Genomic DNA, 16,897 nt, shown 5'->3' with positions numbered 1-16,897 from the left:
TTATCCTCATGCTGTCCCAGATGAGTAGGACTTTTTTTATTCTGCAGAACACAATCAGAGATTTTTAGAAGAATATTTCAGCTCTGTCGATCCATACAATGCAAGTGAATGGGCACCAAAATGTTGAAGCTCCAAACGCATGTAAATGCAGCATAAAAGTAATGTATAAAACTCCAGTTGTTAAATCCATATCTTTAGAAGTGAAATAAGTGTGGGTTAGAAACAGATAAATATTTAAGTCTTTTTTTTTTTTAACTATCAATCTAAACTTTCACTTCCACAGTCTTCTTTTGTTTTTGGCAGTTCACATTCTTTGTGCAAATCGCAACCTACTGAGTAGGAAGGATCATTTATAGTAAAAAATGACTCCTGTTAATCTGTTTCTCAACCACACTTATCACTTCTAAAGATATGGATTTAATCACTGGAGTCATATGGATTGCTTTTATGCTGCCTTTATGTGCTATTTGGAGCTTCAAAATTTTGGTCACCATTCACTTGCATTGTAGTGACCTACAGAGCTGAGATGTTCTTCTAAAAATCTTCATTTGTGTTCTGCAGACGAAAGAAAGTCATACACATCTGGGATGACATGAGGGTGAGTAAATGAGAGATTTTTCATTTTTGGGTGTACTATCCCTTTAAACTCATGTGGAACTGTGAAACTAGAAAATGTACTCTGTTTTTTTGTGCAGCTGGAACCAACAGGGTTGGTTTCCTCACTTTCCTGAATGATGTGCAGAGCGCCCACATTATAGCACATTTATTTAAATTTAGTGAAATTAAAGCTTGTACTACTACAACTTGTATATTTGTGAAATGATACTGGAAATATGGGCATGAAACCTGACATGAAAGTGTTTATTCAAGGCATGAATTTGTTTCATTCAAATGTGTTTCAAGTAAGCACTGTCTGTTCTTTGTTTCCTCCGACATCAACAGCAGAGACAAATATTATGACACGGACAGGCTTCAGTGAACTTGGTGGTAATGGATGGCAAAAATTCATAAACAACAATAATAGGGCCTCATTGAAATGTTTGTGAAGTGGATGGAGGCCTGCCTAGTTAACCTCTTAAACCCGGAGTGACCCTGTACATGCGCCGATCAAGAAGAAACAATTATGGTATTACTCCACTTGCTTCATCTGCCTGAATTAGGTGTCCTATTAAAGCGTAGCTTCTTATCTTTACAATGAATACTGCTGATCAGACCAATTCTAAAATACTGCTTTTAAATTTGCTGATAAATTAGAACTTCTATAAAAATAGCAGATTTGCGATCTCAAAAATCATGTATGAAAAACAGTAAAAAAAGATCACAGAGCCATGTGTTTTATATACCCTTGGAATGCTCTTAATTAGGAGAATTTAATAAGCAAATGTGTTTCATTCAGAGACCAAACTACAGCGAGTATTAGCGTGTGAAATCCAGATTAATTTATATACAGGTGCTGGTCATATAATTAGAATATCATCAAAAAGTTGATTTATTTCACTAATTCCATTCAAAAAGTGAAACTTGTATATTATATTCATTCATTACACACAGACTGATATATTTCAAATGTTTATTTCTTTTAATTTTGATGATTATAACTGACAACTAAGGAAAATCCCAAATTCAGTATCTCAGAAAATTAGAATATTACTTAAGACCAATACAAAGAAAGGATTTTGAGAAATCTTGGCCAACTGAAAAGTATGAACATGAAAAGTATGAGCATGTACAGCACTCAATACTTAGTTGGGGCTCCTTTTGCCTGAATTACTGCAGCAATGCGGCATGGCATGGAGTCGATCAGTCTGTGGCACTGCTCAGGTGTTATGAGAGCCCAGGTTGCTCTGATAGTGGCCTTCAGCTCTTCTGCATTGTTGGGTCTGGCATATCGCATCTTCCTCTTCACAATACCCCATAGATTTTCTATGGGGTTAAGGTCAGGCGAGTTTGCTGGCCAATTAAGAACAGGGATACCATGGTCCTTAAACCAGATACTGGTTGCTTTGGCACTGTGTGCAGGTGCCAAGTCCTGTTGGAAAATGAAGTCTGCATCTCCATAAAGTTGGTCAGCAGCAGGAAGCATGAAGTGCTCTAAAACTTCCTGGTATACGGCTGCGTTGACCTTGGACCTCAGAAAACACAGTGGACCAACACCAGCAGATGACATGGCACCCCAAACCATCACTGACTGTGGAAACTTTACACTGGACCTCAAGCAACGTGGATTGTGTGCCTCTCCTCTCTTCCTCCAGACTCTGGGACCCTGATTTCCAAAGGAAATGCAAAATTTACTTTCATCAGAGAACATAACTTTGGACCACTCAGCAGCAGTCCAGTCCTTTTTGTCTTTAGCCCAGGCGGGACGCTTCAGACGCTGTCTGTTGTTCAAGAGTGGCTTGACACAAGGAATGCGACAGCTGAAACCCTTGTCTTGCATACGTCTGTGCGTAGTGGTTCTCCCCCACATTTTTGAATGGGTTTTGTTTCACAATCGTCTCCAGGGTGCGGTTATCCCTATTGCTTGTACACTTTTTTCTACCACATCTTTTCCTTCCCTTCGCCTCTCTATTAATGTGCTTGGACACAGAGCTCTGTGAACAGCCAGCCTCTTTTGCAATGACCTTTTGTGTCTTGCCCTCCTTGTGCAACGTGTCAATGGTCGTCTTTTGGACAACTGTCAAGTCAGCAGTCTTCCCCATGATTGTGTAGCGTACAGAACTAGACTGAGAGACCATTTAAAGGCCTTTGCAGTGTGTTTTGAGTTAATTAGCTGATTAGAGTGTGGCACCAGGTGTCTTCAATATTGAACCTTTTCACAATATTCTAATTTTCTGAGATACTGAATTTGGGATTTTCCTTAGTTGTCAGTTATAATCATCAAAATTAAAAGAAATAAACATTTGAAATATATCAGTCTGTGTGTAATGAATGAATATAATATACAAGTTTCACTTTTTGAATGGAATTAGTGAAATAAATCAACTTTTTGATGATAGTCTAATTATATGACCAGCACCTGTATATAAAGATAAACAGCCTTTTTGTCACATTTTGGTTTATTGCTTCATGAAAAATACACAAAGTAAAGAAAGTGACATATCACAACTTACAGCAGGTGATTCTGAATCCAACAAGCCCTGCCTCGACGTCATATGTTGTGTAAATCCAAAGATATTACTCAAAAAGTGTCCTAAGAGCTACCATGGTTAGCATTAATGGCGATCTCCATAGCAACACTGTTCTCTGGGAGCCTCTCACTGAAACACGATTCTTAACATCATAGATGTATCAGATTGCTCTCATTGGATCTCAAGAGAGTGTCAGTTTGCATATTTGGGCAAACCACGTGTCCTGTTCAGTGTTGGGTCAATAATAGAACCAGTGCACACATGCATAGACTGCGCACAGTAGGGCGCTCAACGCACATTTTTGGAGTGATGGAATAAGTTATGGAAAAAGAAGCCAAAGTGCTCTTTCATTTTGTTCTAGTTTAATTATTTATTTTTTATTTTTGCATTCATAGTTTTCAGTTATTCTGTTTTAATGTTCAATTAAAACACATTAATTATGGTTTGGAGAGATTTTTTGGACACTTTGATAAATAAAAGTCCACCTTGAAAACTCTGGATTGCTTTGTCCTATCAACAAATTTTCCTTGTATAGTTGACATGTTGGAGTACAACACCAAAGAAAATTTTTTGACCATCCATACTTCCTGTCTAAAAGGTATAATGTCAAACTGAATAATAACTGAAAAGATTATTATTAGCGCTCACATTTTGTGTGTTTTGTCAGCAGTGTTGTAGCATAAGAGTCTCTGAGCAGGATCCAAATATATTTTCTTAAATTTTGAAATGTTTTTTAAAAATGTATACCATGCAACTGACCTTCTTTGCAAATTTTTTTTATTTTTTATAAAAGAGTTATAATCTCTTACTTTTGGGTATTCGATTTTAGCGAAACTTCGTCAAAATGACTTTATGGTGTAAGGGGTCTGCCTGTCACTTATACAAATAATTGCTGAAGAATAACTAATCATCATCGTTATTAATGTAATTATTTTAGGCAGCATTGAATTCATTGGCCTAGATTTTGTCACAGGTGACTGGACCACAAATAACCATAAATACCATATGCCTGCTGCTTCCATGCCTTTCAGAGAGTTTGTTCTCCTGGACATGGACTGATGACAGGATGGAGGTTGTTTAAAGGTGATGGTATTTTTGTGTGCTCTGAAATGTTGTGTTAATTCCATAGCCCTGTAGATATAATGAATGTCATATAGGAGTTTGTTCAGTATGTGGACTAAGGGCCTCTTGGTACAGCCTGGATCATCTGTCTTTCCTCTTTGTGGTCTGTGTCTTCTCTTTTCAAAAGGTATGTGGGGAATGTGTTCTGCACAGACTAAATCATCTAAGATGACGCATTTCTAATTGTAAAGAATTATATGACTAAAGTCGGAGCTATTTAAGTTTGTATGCACTCCATATAATTTTTTTTAATTAATTTTCAGATTACAAAGTTATCTTAATGACAAAAACACACTTAATTCTAAATGAAATACTACAAACATTTACATATTTCTTCTGAACAGATCACAAAACTAAAAATCTTTATTGAATCATTATGTAGCACTACTGAGATCACCAAATACCACAACTGCATGAGTATTTCTACATTTTCTGTAGATTTTTAGCCCTATGAGTTGAGCAAGTAAATTCCATTTGGACCTCATTGTTGATATGAACTAAGAGTGTTTGGGTCAGGGGCATAGATTCCAAGGGGGATGGGGGGAGTTACCCCAATAATCAAAACAAGCAAGTACAGCGTGCTGAGTGACTCCAGCCAGGTCTCCTAAGCAACCAAATTGGCCCGGTTGCTAGGGAGGGTAGAGTCACATGGGGTAACCTCCTTGTGGTGACTATAATGTGGTTTGCTCTCGGTGGGGCGTGTGGTGAGTTGTGCGTGGATGCTGCAGAGAATAGCGTGAAGCCTCCACACGCGCTATGTCTCCGCGGTAATGCGCTCAACAAGCCATGTGATAAGATGTGTGGATTGACGTCTCAGACGTGGAGGCAACTGAGATTCGTCCTCCGCCACCCGGATTGAGGTGAGTCACTACGCGACCACAAGTTGGGCATTCCAAATAAAAAAAAAAAAAAAAAGCAAGTTCAATCCCCTCCCAATATTTATACTATGATCAGTGGAAACATGTAAATGCTTCACATTGCAACCCCCCCCAAATTTCAAGCTAAATCTCCGCCCTTGGTTTGGGTAATTTCCTGACTTTTGCACTCCTCCTTGTGCATCTGCTTTTTAAAGCACGGTGACTCTGCAGACACCACCTCTCATCGCGAGGAGAACCGCGACTCTCACTGTTCAGTGCATACTGGTAAGTGTGAATGTAGGGATTACGGTAGATACATTTATGTATATGTCGCTGTTTTGTGAATATGCATGTATTCTGCATAATTTTTTTTATTTAATATTAGCCTAAATGATGGTCCTAGGCAATGCCCATGAATGTCGCACTGTATTTTTATCCTGAAATTACCCAATGTAACAGGTGGACTTCATCTTTAGGACGTGTCATGCTATTGGTTTACGAATGGTGTTTTTAAAGTTTTATTATTGGTTACTATCAGTATGTTTTAATTATGTTTTTATATTATTTATGGCGCTCCCATCCACACATCAAAATTAACAACTTACCATACATCAGTTCAAGGATGCTTAAATATGAAAACAATGTCTATGATTTCAAGAAAATGTATCACATTGATGCATAATATTCGATGCTCTACTTAATCGTCTGCATTTATTTTTTTGCGGTAAAATTAGGTTTATGTGTGCAAGAAAGGACAAATGTCGTCATTATGAGGTTATCCAAGGCCAGTCAACACATTTCCATTGTTATTTATATCCAAACAAATGCTTCAGTTAAGCTTTCAGTTAAGCTTTCTGAAACTGGATCATTTTTACACCTATAGAACTGTAGTTTTCTATTGTACAGCCATTATCCAACTTGAGTTACAGCAGATGTTGTAATCTCGCTTGGCTTGTCCCCTTGTGGAGCATCTGAGGTCCAGTTATTTCTTTGGATCCTTAATTCTCCATCCGACTCACATACTCTGTGCCTTATCCACTGCGTGCACATTACATCCTCTATTCACAATTATGGCCTTTAAACCTGATGATCCTGCAGAATATTTGTGTCAAGAGAAATCATTCTGTCATTTAAGAGAGCTTTTGGATCGCAAACCGTATAATAAGTCACTGAGGCAACTGAACTTTATCGGGCTTTTACACACCTCCGTTGTCATCCATTAGGAGGCGTGTTTAAGTCTCTTATAACAGCAGCTTTGAGAGCACGCTGCTTTTGAGGTCCTAATTAGGTAATGTGGTGCTGTTGAGACTGTGACCTCATTCTGTCCAGTGGGGGCAGTGTTGAGTCGCTGCAGCTGTTTTTTTATCCACTCCTCTCCTGTGCCAGTTGTGACTCTGAATGAGAAGTCCCATTTAGTCTATTAACCTCGTGCGACCCTGTGCATGGACTGTGTGTTTTGTCTTCGCTATATGCTATGCATAATTTAATTGAATTTAAATCGACTGATCTCTGTTCAGGACACCCTGAGTTTTCAGTAAAGGGTTAAACTTTTGACACACAGAGTCATGTGACAAAACAACATGGGGCATATTACAGCGGAGTTTGTCTTTGGGAGAAACGCCAACAAAACTACACTGCCTGGCAAAAAAAAAAAAAAAAAAAAAATAATTGCATACTCTAATATTTTGTTGGACCACCTTTAGCTTTGATTACAGCTTTTGATAGCTTTTGATCTTATGCAACGTCAACATTTATTTCTGTACTAAGTTGCATACATTTTTGGCTGAGATCTTGTATTGATGATGGGAGAGTCGAACCACTCCGTAAAGTCTTCTCCAGCACATCCCAAAGACTTTCAGTGGGGTTAAGGTCAGGACTCTGTGGTGACTAATGTGTGAAAATGATTCCCCATGCTCCCTGAACCACTCTTTCACAATTTGAGCACAATGAATCTTGGCATTGTCGTCCTGGATTATGCCCGTGCCGTCAGGGAAGAAAAAATCCATTGATGGGATAACCTGGTCATTCAGTACATTTCAGGTAGTCAGCTCGCATTATACACTATCAGTAGTACTCAGTGGCATAGCCAAGCCCAGGCACACCCAGTATATTAGAGATTATTCTATGACTTGAAATGTATATTTATAAAAATTAAAAAAAAAATGTATAAATTCAAATGTCTGAAAGTGTGAAATAACTGTTTGAATGTGCCGCTTCTCTGTTGTTAACCACAAATTGGTTAAAAAAAATTTGGGCAAAAACTGGGCCCATCCATTTTTTTGAGGCCCACCCAAAAGTTATTTCCTAGTTACGCCCTTGGTAGTGCTAGAGGAAAAGGTGTTCATACTACAATTTATGCAAATATGTATGATGGCAGATGCCGCTTGTCAGTAATTTGACAGAATGGGGTCGATTTCAGGTTACATGAACTTTGGAAGCAACATGTTAATTTCACGAGTGATCATGTCATTCTTGAGGAGGTGCCTTCAAATAAAAACGATGCCATTGACTTTGGAGTTATTGTCTTACTGGGCAGCAAGGTAGCTGCCTTTAATTTCGGGCACAGCCCTTGTGTATGAGATGGAAAAGGCTGGAATGCTGACCTTCACATCTCTGACCGCACACGTTGTTGTGTACACCAACTCTGTGCTCTCTGCACAGTCATTTGATGAGTCAGTTGTTTTTTAATAGTATTCTGATAAATGAGATGGGTTTATCGTTGTATTGCACACTGACCTGGAACAAGCACTGATAATTATGGTTACAACACAAAGAGACTTGTAAGAAACTTTCCTGGAAAATCTGAATGTGGAACTATTAAAAGTAACCAAAAGTAATTAGTAAGAATAGTACAAATATCTTTTTTCCTTCCTCAGTTGGATGAAGTGTTCAAAACCACTTGTGTTTTGAACTTCTAAACTAGAAGTTAGGCTTTGTCCTTAGTTCATATTGGAATTTCTGAAGTTAATGCTATAAGCCGGATCTGATGGTAGAAATTTAGACAATTAGTGGCATGGAACACCTTGTAGCTATTTTGTTTGTTAGATTTGTTTTGTAACTCTGTACCTACACATTGAAATTGGTCTACTCACACCTAAATTCACTGGTACCATCTGATCCTTCCCCAGCCACTTCAACATCTTCACAAGCGTATTCTTAAGGTTGTAGGTTCTTGCCATCAGACTGCAGGTTCCAGCAGCAGGCCTTCAGCCGTGTCCTGCTGTGTTATGGGGTTTAGATAAGGGATAAGTGGGGTTGTTTTAGAGTGTTATGCCAGGTTGATTGAGCAGGGCTATTTCAGGCAACCTGAGCGACATTATCTTAGTGGAGGACAGGTGGATCGACATTCTGTTTCCATTGCCAGTCTCATTTAAAGGCTGAACATTGATAACCATTGAGTCATTTTAATATGTTAACATCCCATGCAGACATAGAAAAAAAAAAAAAATAAAAAAAAATAATAATAATTTTGATCCACAGCATCAGACATATAGAAATATGCTATATCATAATAGGGTCAAAATGATCTTTAAATCTGATACAACCTGTATATCTGAAAAGATAATCCTACAGTTACAAATTGCAGTACTGAAGAAAAAAAAAGTGCACTTTCATACTGTTGCAGCAAATCCTCTGAAATTCTAATTAATAAATATAATTGCACAGATCAAAAACTGAGCACAGCTTAAACAGCTTATCCCTTCTATCGATAATAAACAAGCCTTTTTTACAATGAAAATATAGATGCCAGTGGTAATTCGTTTAATATATTTTGACACGAATAAGTGTGTCTAGAGGTGCTGCAGTGTTATTCTTCCAGTGTGGATGTTTGTAAATGAGTGTAGACTGCTTCTAACTTTAGTCCTTTCAAGGAAATCTTTTTTCCGCCACTTTTTTTTTGTTTGCAGTCTGGGAGGATTACTCAACTCTCAAAAAATGAATTGTCTTTAATCATTAGTATGTGTTCATATAATGTCATGCATGCCTATTCCTGAGCAACTACAAGAATCTTGGCCGAGTCCACATGAAGCATAGTTTTCTTCATACATCACAATCAGCAAAACCCAAAACACTTTAAGAAATGAGTCTAGAAATTAAAGTGGAGCTCCATACTCAGTTTTACACACAAAAGTGTGTAAAGTACATTTTTGAAAGCTTCGATGGGTAGTTTATGTGCATGGTCAAATTGAGCATCAAAGGCATTTGAGGCTATGTGGCATTTTATAAAGATTTGTAATGAGTGGCCTCTAAAAATCACAGAGACACAGTATCTAATGAGTAATGAATCTTTCAGTGTTTACTTTTCCGTCTTTCCCACACTAATGCCTCGACATTAATTAAGTTTTATTGCATGTTTTGTTTAAATGGACAAGCCAAAGTTTAATTTACAACATAAGCACTGATAAACAAAGTTGTTCAAGGTAAACTGATAGTTTAAACATGTTCCCGCTGAGTACAGTTACATCGAACATGTTTGTGCTATTGTGCTCCAAAGACCTTTTTTAGTGATCCATTTCAGAAAATAAGCAAAAGACTCTCTGATACACCAGATCCCTGTTAATTCCTTGTTTTTCTCCACTCTTATGTCACAAGCAAGGAATTTAGGTCTCTCCCTCTGTGTTCCCTCCCCTCCGCTTATCTTTTGCACCATGGCCTAACATGGAGAGGGCAGCTGATCGTTTGCATGGGATTAATGTGTTTGGGAGGAAAGGCCATGGGTGTGGTGGGCAACTGGGGGGCAGAGTGAAGGTTGGGGCATCTGGGGTTGTATAAATATCTAATACCTCAAAGAGAAGAGTGGAGTTTCCTCTTAACTCATTGGATGCTTTTTTCCTCCTCATCCATCCTTCCATCTCTTTCTATTGTTCAAGGCTTTCCTGTGTTTCCTGAAACCAGATATGACTTTCTACAGGCACTCAGGTAAAGATGCAAAGGGAGGCTTTGGTTTACAGCTGAGCTTATGTTGTGTTTTGAACTTTATTTGGCCTTTAAAACTGTATGTCAAGTCAAGTCATATTTTTTTGTTTAATGTCTAGATATGACTGGTCTTGGGAGATGGTGGAATTGTTGTAGCATACTTGTAAGGAAGCGCTTCAGTAAAGCCTGTGTCTTTTATACCAATGTGGATCTTTTGGAACTGTTGTAATTTGGTGTTTATGCCAAAGGTTTATGGTGTTAATTGAAGACATCTAGGATGCAGCCTAGACAGCTCTAGTTTAAGACAAATTAGCGCTCATGATAGTAAAAGACTAATTCCCAGATTTGCCACAATCACAGGCTAGTATCATAGACTAGAAGCGACAATTCATGAAACAAAAGTGTGTATTATTGATTGGAATATCTGTGAAATACATATGATTATCTTGTTTAGGGGCTCTTGTATATGTTTGCTCTTTTGGTGGCACTCTCTTTGATGTTCTCCCCATGGCTGAATTTGGTTTCATGTTGACCTTCAGACTGTGCTTGCTTTCCTCTTTGGGACAAGGGGTTCCATTTGTTTCCTTTTTTAAGCACTCTGACAGAGCAAGCTAAAAATGAACAGCTGATGGATGGTGTCCCAAAAGGCTTAGGGATTGAGCATAGTGCTCAGGACACACGGATGGTTAAATTCACAGAATCCACTTTGGAAGTCTGAGGGGACAAATCAGGGAAAGGACAATGCCAATAGGCTTAATGCAATACAACAGTGGATTTTCACCTGGAAAATCTCCTCAAGGTCATATGAGGAGCAGGACAGTGACTCTGGCCTGAGATATTAAAGCTTTAGCACAAGGCCTTTTCCATGGAATTAACATTTCAGTAGTATGATTCCATAAAACCCTAAACAAAAGAAAATTAACAACAGTGTAGAGTATCAGTTTTGGGGTTTCTTAAGAGGCTGTACTGAATGTGATCTCAGAAACACCTTTCAGATGTCTTATGTTATCTGTTCACTAATAAAAAAAAAAAAAATTACAAAAAATAAAAGAAATTTAGTTTGCACTGAATAAGTAACTATCCATCAGGCAGATGCTGAGTGTCAGCAACAGCAATTTGGCAATGATCAGCTCACCAGTTACCTTAAGTAATGTCAAAAGTAGCAGTTGAGGAAAATTTGGCAGTCAATCTGCTATTTTAGTTCCATTTTGGTTCTGGTATCTGTGTGCTTCAAGAAATTGCCTGCAAAAATTTGTTTGTTGTTTTCCAGTAAACAATTTCTAAATATCCTAAAAGGAATATTCCTGGGTTTTATACAAATTAAGTTTAATCAGCTGCATTTGTGGCATAATGTTGATTACCACATAAATGAACTTCGACTTGTCCATCCTTTTCTTAAAAAAAAAAAAAAAAAAGCAAAAATGGAGGTTACAGTGAGGCACTTATAATGGAAGTGAATGGGAACAATTTTCTGAGGGTTTAAAAGGCAGAAACGTGAAGCTTATACTTTTATAAAAGCACCAGCATTAATTCTTCTGTTAAAATTAATGTATTATTTGAGCTCTAAAATTGTTTAAACTGTCATTTTTACAGTCATTTTAGGGTTTGTTGACATTACATCTTTATGGCAACGAAGTTGTAATATAGTATATCGTTACACAGAAAAGGTTAGTATGCAATTTTATCACACTAAAAATCATGTTAACACATATTTTTTATGTCTTGTGGCTATAATTTTGAAACAGTTTAGAATATTTAACATTTACGGATTGGCCCCAATCCATAAATGTTCCAATTTTGAAAGGAGGGACGAGTCTGAATTAATTTGTGTGGTAATCAATATTATGCCACAAATGCTGTCGACTGAGCTGAACTTGTATTGAACCTGGATTATTCCTTTAAAACAAGATACTCTACTTTTACTTGAGAAGTAAAATTGTGTAAGATAATAAGATTTATTTTCAGAGACTATGTCTTGGATTAAGCTTATTTTCCTTACCCCAATTTCAAATTGTTTTGTATTGATTTAAGCATAAACCTCTAAGATTTGAGATTTTGCTTAAAATAATAACAATAATAATAATAATAATAATGAGATTTTGGGATTTGAAAAATAAACAATTCAAGATATATTCTCTGAAAACATGTCGTAACATTTTATGCAATTTTGTTTCTCAATTACGTTTATCTTGTTTGAAGGATGTTTAGATATTTCCATTGGAAAACAAGACTCAAATACTCATAAGAAAATAATCAGAATTTATTCTACCCTCCAATACCGAATCTGTACTTTCTAATATCATGTACTTTCTATAGAGTTGATTTTGAAATTTATACCATATCATTGTCACTTTGACAGAATCAGTGGAATGTTAATGAGAGACGGCCATTTTTATATCAGGACTAACAATAAGATGTTGACAGAGGAAAAACTCCACTGGGAAGAATGAGTGTACAGTTCTAAAAATACAGCTTGACAGCGGCCAATAAATGCAGCTCTGGTATTATCAGGCACAAAGTGTTAGCATTCACATCTGTGGGGTGATTTGGCTTCCGTATCTTCAAGCAAACTTGTTTGGCATGCAAGTTGCTAGGCTGTGTGTTGCAACAGATGCTGGGGCTTAAGACAGACCATTTATCATCTCAACAATATCAGACACAAGAGACACTGTTTTAAGTAAACATCTGAGTCAGAACTATAGATATACATCAAATAGGATATAATACGCATGCATAGACCAATGTGAAGGGCCGCAATTTTGGACAACATTAGAATATCTTACAGAGAAGTGGAATTTCAAAAATCCAATTTATTATTTCAAGAACATTTACATATACTTAAAAACATAATCATCTGTAAGTGAAACAGGAAATGCCTGGGCTCAGTTCATTAAGACTGCTGATGCAAGAGGCCTTTCAAGAGTCCCTCCCAAGGGCTCAAGGTTTGGCTAGTTAGCATGGGCCAGTTATACCATATCTATACCATTATGGTGGCAAAAAGCATCTTTCTCTGTTGACGGCCAAGCAACTGCCATTGAGATGATAAGGAACGCTAACAGATAGCCTTCTCAAGGCATTTTATATTAGAATCATTGGACCCGTCAGCCACTCCGTGAGATTGAGCAACACTGACCTCTTGTGACGACTTGATAAATAGCACCTCAAACTGCAATGTACAAAACAGCACGTGATGCTGTCAGACATTAATATAAGTATTAATGCAGAAACATTAATTATAATATTTTTTCTTAATTAGACTCTCTCACTCAAGTCCACGTTCCACATTTTAAAAGAATGATTTGCCTAACTTTGTTAAAGCAGTCATTTTCTTTGCCTGTGTCTCTACAGGTCCACGCAGCTATCTGAGCTCCACCATGACTGAGCGTTTTGACTGCCTCTACTGCAGAGACAACCTGCAGGGCAAGAAGTACGTCAACAAAGATGGCAAGCATGTGTGTGTGCGCTGCTTCGACAAGCTCTGTGCCAACACTTGCGCTGAGTGTCGCAAGCCTATTGGTGCTGATGCAAAGGTGGGAAATATGCTGGGGTTGAAATTAAAATCATTTTAGCATCTTACACTTGGCAATCTTCAACTCCTGGTTTTCTCTTTTGCTCTGTTCAGGAGCTGAACCATAAGAACCGCCATTGGCATGAGGACTGCTTCCGCTGTGCCAAGTGTTACAAGCCGCTGGCCAATGAGCCCTTTGCTGCAAAGGATGATGGCAAGATCATGTGTGGCAAGTGTGGTGCACGAGAGGACTCACCTCGCTGCCAAGGCTGCTACAAAGTGATTATGCCAGGTGTGTGTATGCGGAGTCCTTAGACAGCTATTTTTTTTTCTAGGCAACAGGCATTCAAGTACAACCTCTATATACTTGAATGGGGAAAGACTGAAATCTCCAAAAATGCTTTAAATAAAATCTGACAACAATGCTGACCTACAAATGCAAATTAGTAACTAGGCCAACAGTGAAACAGAGACAAATGGCTTAAAACTTGGTTTTAGTGTGAATATTTGTAGTCCCCCCCCCTGCAATTTTAACACTTTGTTTTCTCTTAAAATCTTAGCATACTTGAGCCAGACCCATCTGTCACAGGGCAGATCATATTCTAAGACTAGGGTGCACTGGTGTATTGGCTGGCGATATTTATTGGCCAATTATTGACCAAATTAAAACCATTAGCATATCGGTTATAAGCATGAAAACGCTGATATGAAAAACTATGGTTTATTTATAATTAATACTCCTAAGAACATGTCATATTGAATTTTTATTCTTTCTTGTTCTCACATTAATGCAAAAAAAAAAAAAAAACCTGCCATAAATGGACGTGAAAGCGGCACTTAGCTATAGGCTCCATGATGAGGGAAACCCAAAGCAGACTTTGCCTTCTGAGACATCGGTATAATATCCATTAATGCTGCATGATTTATTCAATTAAGACTGAAATCGCAATATGGCCTTGTGAGATTTCTAAACTTTAAAAGGCGGTTTCAAAATATTCTGCATTTAGCACTCCAGGCAGTGCTGTGAAAGCAAGCAGCACCCTCTAGCGGCCAGGACATAATTTAAAAGGGGGTTTTGTTTCTTTGGATAAAACTTTTAATTTTTTCATGATGCGGTTGACATTTCTGTGGAATTTCCAATCATATACAGTGCATACTTGTAAAATGAGAGTTCTGTTGTTTTGAACTGCAAAAACAGAAGTGCAAAAAATGTTTTAAAAGTACAAAATAAACTTTTTTCTTATCAGTCATAATGTTATCATATTTAGTTATTTTTTGTATATTTCTTAAATAAGTTAAATATGTTGTCTCTCTTTAAAATGTTGTCATGTGTTCAACAGATCCAGTTCAGTTCATTGTTGGCACTATACAAAAAAACTTTTGTACCTCTTTGTACATTTTAAAGCATAATTCCAAAGTAAAACAAAATAAGGTGACAAAATATCTGTATCGGCCTCTAAGAGACAATTTTGATCAAATGTATTATAAAATAGTTACCGTGTTTTACCTTGGCCATTTTTACTGAAAGGCAGAAGTTCCAGTCCTACAGCCGCCATATTGAAAATAACCATTTCTCCAATTCATTTGTCTTTGAGTAGTCCTTCTCTTCCCCTTATACTCTTTCTGTTGACATGGCAGAATGAACACCCTTTTTTCAACAAATATCTCACCTACCTACACACACACACACACTATTGTTAGTGACAGCCAAGTCTTCGTGTTTCTCTTCAGGTTCTCAGAATGTGGAATACAAGAACAAAGTCTGGCATGAAGAGTGTTTCACCTGCTTTGAATGCAAGCAGCCAATCCGCAGTCAGAGTTTCCTTACCAAGGGTGACGATACGTACTGCGCTCCCTGCCATGAGAAGAAATTTGCCAAGCATTGTGTCCGCTGCAAAGAGGTCAGTTAAAGAAACAGAATGACTGCATTTAAGCTCAAAAGATTTATCAATGGCAAAGAAAGAACACTTAATCTGGACCCCTTTTGACCAGTAAAATTCCATGTGTGATTACTGAATACAGGTTAGGGAAAAAAAATAAATAAAAAAAATAAATAAAACAGATACAGTAATTAATTATTAAGACCGATTTAACTGTTTTGACCAATTAATTGAAAAGACCCCATGCAAAAAAAACAAAAACAAACAAACAAACAAACAAAAAAAAAAAAAAAACCCGATTAGTTCAGTCAAAAATCACTATGGATTGCAACAAGTTTTACAATACACAATGCTTTCTCTAATGCTCTCAACTAGACTCTTTGTCCTTTTATCCAACCTTTCAATCAGGCCATCACCACAGGTGGGATCACCTATCAGGACCAGCCATGGCATTCTGAGTGCTTTGTGTGCCACACGTGCAGGAAGCCTCTGGCTGGAGCTCGTTTCACAGCCCATGAAGATCAGTTCTTCTGTGTAGACTGCTATAAGACTTCTGTGGCCAAAAAGTGCTCTGGGTGTCAGAATCCCATTACAGGTAAAAATTTGCAAATACATATGCATTTTCCCATTTCAAATGATAATATTTAAACAAATACACTTTTAAATAGGCATGGTTCCATGCTAAAAAAAAAACAGTTGCAACAAACTATGTGTGCACTAGAACAATACTCTTAAAAAACCAAAAAAACAAAAGTACATTTGTAATTCGGGGAGGACAGGATGGGACGTCCATGGCTGTTATGCTTGTTGTCTTTGTTCCAGGATTTGGCAGAGGGACCAATGTTGTGAATTACGAAAACAACTCCTGGCATGAATATTGCTTTAACTGCAAAAAATGCTCACTTTCCCTGGCCAATAAGCGCTTTGTCGTCAATGGGGAGGACATCTACTGCCCTGACTGTGCCAAAAAGCTGTGATGGCCTAAATGGATGGTCAATAAAGCTGATTAGCAAAAACAATTAAGATGGAAACAATAGGTTAAACACTACAAAAAATGTAGTTCAGCTTCAAGTGTACAACTAAAGAGAAAACCAGTGAGAATGTTTTTTCAGTTTGATGTTTCATGTTCTTAGGAGTGTTACTATGAGTTAACGGCAACCATAAACCATTAGCTGGATTCACAAACCTAAAATAGATTTTTAAACTTGTTATTGTAAAGCTTTGCTGAAATTGTAAAGTGTGATGTCAGAATGGGAATACAGCATGCATTAACACAATGGAAGTATTTAATGAAATGGCTTGATGTTGCTTTGTGGGAAAAGGTGTTTTATTTTTGAACATATTTGGCTGTTTAATTTCTTTAAACTGTAATTGTATATACAGTATATAAACAATATAATAGGAACCTATAATGAAAAAATGCATGTATTGAAGAGACTGCAATAAATAACCCCAAACAACATTTTCATTTATCTTGCAAAACTT

General features: G+C 37.3%; 1 protein-coding gene across 2 annotated transcripts; it reads left to right on the top strand.

Moving 5' to 3' along the window:
• The first annotated feature begins 5,304 nt into the window (after positions 1 to 5,304).
• LOC127418272 (four and a half LIM domains protein 1-like) lies at positions 5,305 to 16,874 on the top strand. 2 transcript variants are annotated; one of them, XM_051658786.1, is made up of 6 exons: positions 5,305 to 5,392; positions 13,373 to 13,554; positions 13,647 to 13,824; positions 15,264 to 15,433; positions 15,821 to 16,007; positions 16,235 to 16,874. In XM_051658786.1, the coding sequence occupies exons 2-6, from the start codon at positions 13,399 to 13,401 to the stop codon at positions 16,387 to 16,389; spliced, it is 846 nt and encodes a 281-aa protein (XP_051514746.1). In that variant the 5' UTR covers positions 5,305 to 5,392; positions 13,373 to 13,398; the 3' UTR covers positions 16,390 to 16,874. The 2 variants fall into 2 exon arrangements, with proteins under 2 accessions (XP_051514746.1, XP_051514745.1); XM_051658785.1 differs by lacking the exon at positions 5,305 to 5,392 and adding an exon at positions 9,862 to 10,027.
• The last annotated feature ends 23 nt before the right edge of the window (positions 16,875 to 16,897 follow it).

The sequence above is a fragment of the Myxocyprinus asiaticus genome, chromosome 27 (assembly GCF_019703515.2).
Source record: "Myxocyprinus asiaticus isolate MX2 ecotype Aquarium Trade chromosome 27, UBuf_Myxa_2, whole genome shotgun sequence".
NCBI classification, from domain to species: domain Eukaryota; kingdom Metazoa; phylum Chordata; class Actinopteri; order Cypriniformes; family Catostomidae; genus Myxocyprinus; species Myxocyprinus asiaticus.
Note: the sequence above shows the minus strand (reverse complement) of the source record. Positions and strands in the feature narration are given on the sequence as shown.

Bases quoted from the DNA above. Each gene is read 5' to 3' on its own strand.
- LOC127418272 (XM_051658785.1), top strand. From the start codon at position 10,006: ATGACTTTCTACAGGCACTCAG. The intron at 10,028-13,372 runs GTAAAGATGCAA...GTGTCTCTACAG, and splicing joins GACTTTCTACAGGCACTCAG to GTCCACGCAGCTATCTGAGC. The intron at 13,825-15,263 runs GTGTGTGTATGC...GTTTCTCTTCAG, and splicing joins CTACAAAGTGATTATGCCAG to GTTCTCAGAATGTGGAATAC.